Consider the following 4647-nt stretch of genomic DNA (forward strand, 5'->3'; position numbering starts at 1 on the left):
ACTTGCAGAGATCATTGCACAACATAAGCTTAATTCTACATCCCCAGTAGATTTAACTAGGGGGTAGAAAATAATAGAATATAGTGGTGCCGTTGAATATTTTTTTTATCACAATCAAGTAGAACATACCAGTGGATAAAGGCTTGTTCAAAAGTAGCAGCACCTATGAGAACTTAATTCTGTTCACTATATCTCTATGCTCATTTTTTAATTATTATTTCTCTTTTCTTCCCACAAGTCTTTTTAATGCTCCTTTTACTTCCTGATTCCTGAGTGTATATATGAGTGGATTTAACATGGGAGTCACAATTCCATAGAAGGCAGAAATTATCTTGTCTAATTCATGGGTACTTTTAGTTTGTGGTCGGAGATACGAGAATATAGCAGTGCCATAGAAGATTGTTACTACTGTCAAGTGGGATGCACATGTGGAGAAAGCCTTCAGTCTCCCACCTGATGAATGAATTCTCAGAATTGCCACAACAATACGCAAATATGAGAAAATGATAAAGGCAAAGGGGGCAAGCAAGGTAAGAATGCCAGTTAAGAACATCACCAGTTGGTTCATGGAAGTATCTGAGCAAACCAACTTCAAAACTGCTTTGAGTTCACATGTCAAATGGTCAATCACATTTTGTTTACAAAAGCGAGCTGGCATGGTATAAATCGGGATTACCCCCAAGAATATGCCACTTGTCCATGTCCCAGCTGCTAACTGAATACAAAACTTCCTGCTCATTATTAGTGTGTAATGTAGTGGACTGGAAATGGCTATATACCGATCATAAGCCATGATGGCCAAAAGGAAGCATTCAGTCACACCCAAGCCAACACTAATGCTCATTTGCAAGTAACACATTGTATAGGACATGGTGGGCTTGTCTACCAGAAGGTTTGCAATGGACTGTGGGACTGAAGATGTTGAATATACAATGTCAAGGGGGGAAAGGTTACTGAGGAAAAAGTACATGGGGTTGTGCAGTCGAGGATCACCTGCAATCACCAAGATGATGAGGCCATTTCCCACCACTGTTATAGAATACACAACAGTTATGAAAACGAGTAATCCTATCCTTGTCTTTGGTCTACCAGAATAGCCGATAAGGACAAACTCAGTCACTGTCGTCTCATTTTCCTCTTCCATATCCTGAATTCAGTATTATCTGCAAAGACATAGAGAAAGGAATTAATCTAAATCAAGGCCACGGTCAAATTACAAAAATGTTATGCAAGTAAGCCTTTCAGTCAGAGGGGAGGATGACTTTTTCTTATGATGCATTATTTATTTTATTTAATCAGAAAGTTAGCGTGAAAATATTACCATATTTTTCACTCTATAAGACGCACCAGACCACAAGACGCACCTAGTTTTTGGAGGAGGAAAACAAGAAAAAAAATATTCTGAATCTCAGAAGCCAGAACAGCAAGAGGGAACGCTGCACAGTGAAAGCAGCAATCTCTCTTGCTGTTCTGGCTTCTGTGATAGCTGCGCAGCCTGCATTCGCTCCATAAGATGCACACACATTTCCCCTTACTTTTTAGGAGGGAAAAAGTGAGTCTTATAGAGCAAAAAGTACGGTACTTCTCTTCAAGTATCATAGGAAAAATAATTCACATTGTATAATTATTTGCATGCATTCTTTTTATTCAAGTGAGTGTAGGAGATTATTGATTAAATTATGAAAAACAATACTTTGAAAGCAATAAAATGTAATCCAAAATGTATTTGTTTAGGGCTTTTTAAGTTTATAAATGTGTTATATAAAAAACAAAAACAAAAATGCATTTTTGGTAAACGAAAAACGAAAAAACTTACTCAAATTTATAGACAAGATTAATAAAGATGTAAATATAGTTAAAATAAAATTATTATAAAGTATTAATTATTTACCTTTTCTTAAGAAAATAAATAAATGAATGTTGCTTAACTATGATTTTATTATTCCATTAATTTACAAAAAGAACCATTTTCCAGTAAACTTTTTATCTTTATTTATGAAATAGCTTTGGTTGTTGGGGCACTTTGGAAATATAGCTTTTTGTTGCAGGTTCAGAATATAAATTATACTAAATCATTAAGTGATTCAAAGCACATCCCTGGGCATATCTACTTAGAAGTAAGCTCCATTCAGTTTGGCTGGAGCTACTCTAAGGTAAGAGGATATAGGATTGCAGTCTATGTTGAAACATTTGCATGGTGATGAAACAACTGAACTAAAACTCACCTTACAAACAATATATCTTTCTCCACCTATGTTAAATGAGATACATCCAAATGACATTAATAATAATGTTGGAGATGTGAATATGTTAGGACAGCTTTAATGCAGATTTGATAGTTATGCCCACTTATTTTGGAAATATGTTTTACATGATTTTTTAAAAAATGAACCAGTACATCTAGAGCTGTAAAGAATTTTATTCATGATAACTTAAGTTTGTATTGATGTGCATTGGAAAACCTCACATTCCACTTTAGGAATAACTGAAAAACAGCAACAACACTTCAATGTCATTTGTGAAGCTGGCATAATATTCAATATAGCATTTCAGTTGAAAGACTATTTTATCAGGGCAGACGTGAATTTTATAAAGCATAAAATAGCAGCATTGAAACGTGCTTATTTTTTGTCTTTTAGTTTAGAATACCTTCAAGAAAAACCTTTAAAACTCTGCTGAGAATCTCTCTCACTCTCTGGACACCTGCCACTGCAAAACAAACACACACATCCCTACTGGATCTCTCTCAGAAATATTAACTCAAGTATTTCACTTTATATACCGTAGAAACTGCAATATGTGAATTGCCTAAAAGCAAATCTAGATCCAAGCGATTTTGCTTCATCTGATTGCAGTTTGAATACTCACAGTTTGTCAAAATAGAGCACAACATCTTTCAGCTGGATAAATTTGGCAAGAGAAATAAAGAATGAAATGAAAACACAACAATACCTTAAATGCTTTTGCCCTTTAAGGCTCTGTGGATGTCCTGTGTCTGCATTTGTTATTAAATCAAGAAGCAGCATTCTTTAAATTACATGGGAATTGCATCCAATCATTATGTGGAACAATGAGAAAAATCTAAAGATGTTTGAATAGCAACTAGGAAAACTAATTCAACTTAATATTTTAAGAGATTTCAAAATAATAATAAGAAGAAGAAAATTAAGTAAAACTAGATACCGTATAAGAGGATGAATTTTGCATCTCTTTCATGATGGCATCATAATTGAAAATGTGTGGAATTGTCCTTGTGCAGCCCCACAATAAATACTTGCATTAATAAAGTCTCCTTTTGTGTTCCACAGAACAAAAATCCAACTATTTTGTTGTTGTTGTTGTTCTTATGCATCCATATAACACCAAAAAAAAAAAAAATTAGCCCAATAGGACTTCATTTGACTTTGTTCCTTAGTTGCTTGCTATTTTTAATGAATACTCTCCCTCTTCACTCCCATTGGTGCATAATCCCAGGGGAATGAATCAGCATTCTCAAGAATATTTTTAAACAATACAAACTTTCACGCCACTCTGCAGGAATATGGACCTACATAATGCTTAATCTGAAGGAAAACTTGTGTTGGTCAGGTCCTGCTGGTGAGCCTCCCATAGTCTCTTTGGGAAACAAGATGTTGGATTAAATGGGCTTTTTCCTGTCCCAGCTACAAACTCCTTGTCTTCTTCTTTGCTGTGTATAGGGTAATTAGAGTCCAAATGAACACACTGAAAAGGAACTTCTAATATCCATGCATTCACAATATTGTTTGTTTAAGAGCCTTAATTCCTGAATGTACACAGAAATATAGAATCATAGAATTATAGAGTTGAAAGCAACCCAGAAGTTCATCTAGTCCAATCCTCTGTGATGCAGGAATCTCAAATAAAGCATCCATGACAAATGGCTTAAAAAACATCCATGGAAGGAGAGTCAACATCCTCACAAAGGAGGCCATAGGATGGTCTATGGATATTTGCCAGCTTTATTTTTGCCTTTATTTATTTGAAGATCTTCACAGATTAGGGTGTGTGCTAATGTGAACAGGGCTAGTAATCAAACTCATTAAAGTGTTGCATTAATATCTATTGAGGCATAGTGGGTCACTTTTAGAATTTATACTGGGATGACATGGATCCTAGCATTCACCACCATCTAATTGCAGTCATTTAAGAAAAAGTGCACAACTGTTTTTTTTGGTTCCATCACCTCTGTCTCTTCCCTGTTGCTCACTCTCACTAAATTGCACGTTGGAAGGGCTGGTCTGAACAGTAATAGCAGGCAAGCACCTTCATAGTCTTGTTTTTGGCACCTCTTGAAAAACTCTTTTTTTCTTTGTTTCCACAAGCCTCCCCAGGCATGTAATTTCAACATGCCATTTTATTGTGAAAGATTGTTTTTTAAAACAATCAGGAAGGCTGATCGATCGCCAAATGGCTGATATATTGCAACATAGCAAACAGTCTGCTTAATAATTATGAAGAATAACTCAATAATGTGGAAGGTACTGTATTTTTAAATCTCAAAAGGAAGGTTTGGACAACAGCCTGGACTGGAAGGATTAATGATTTGGGAGTTGCCGTGACATTAAACTTCAGAGAGTTGGATAACAGCCCAGATTGGAATGGAGCCAGTTGAAGCTGCGCTAGCAA

At 35.5% G+C, this 4647-nt stretch overlaps 1 protein-coding gene across 1 annotated transcript; it reads right to left on the minus strand.

Annotated features, from left to right (window-relative positions):
• Window positions 1-214: 214 nt before the first annotated feature.
• On the minus strand, window positions 215-1144 carry LOC128400447 (olfactory receptor 13H1-like). The gene has a single exon (XM_053362635.1). The coding sequence runs from the start codon at window positions 1142-1144 to the stop codon at window positions 215-217; it is 930 nt and encodes a 309-aa protein (XP_053218610.1).
• Between the last annotated feature and the right edge of the window lie 3503 nt (window positions 1145-4647).

The sequence above is a fragment of the Podarcis raffonei genome, chromosome 13, assembly GCF_027172205.1.
Source record: "Podarcis raffonei isolate rPodRaf1 chromosome 13, rPodRaf1.pri, whole genome shotgun sequence".
NCBI classification, from domain to species: Eukaryota; Metazoa; Chordata; class Lepidosauria; order Squamata; family Lacertidae; genus Podarcis; species Podarcis raffonei.

What these genes read in the sequence shown, in the direction of transcription:
- LOC128400447 (XM_053362635.1), bottom strand. Translation starts at nt 1,144, where the DNA reads ATGGAAGAGGAAAATGAGACGACAGTGACTGAGTTTGTCCTTATCGGC.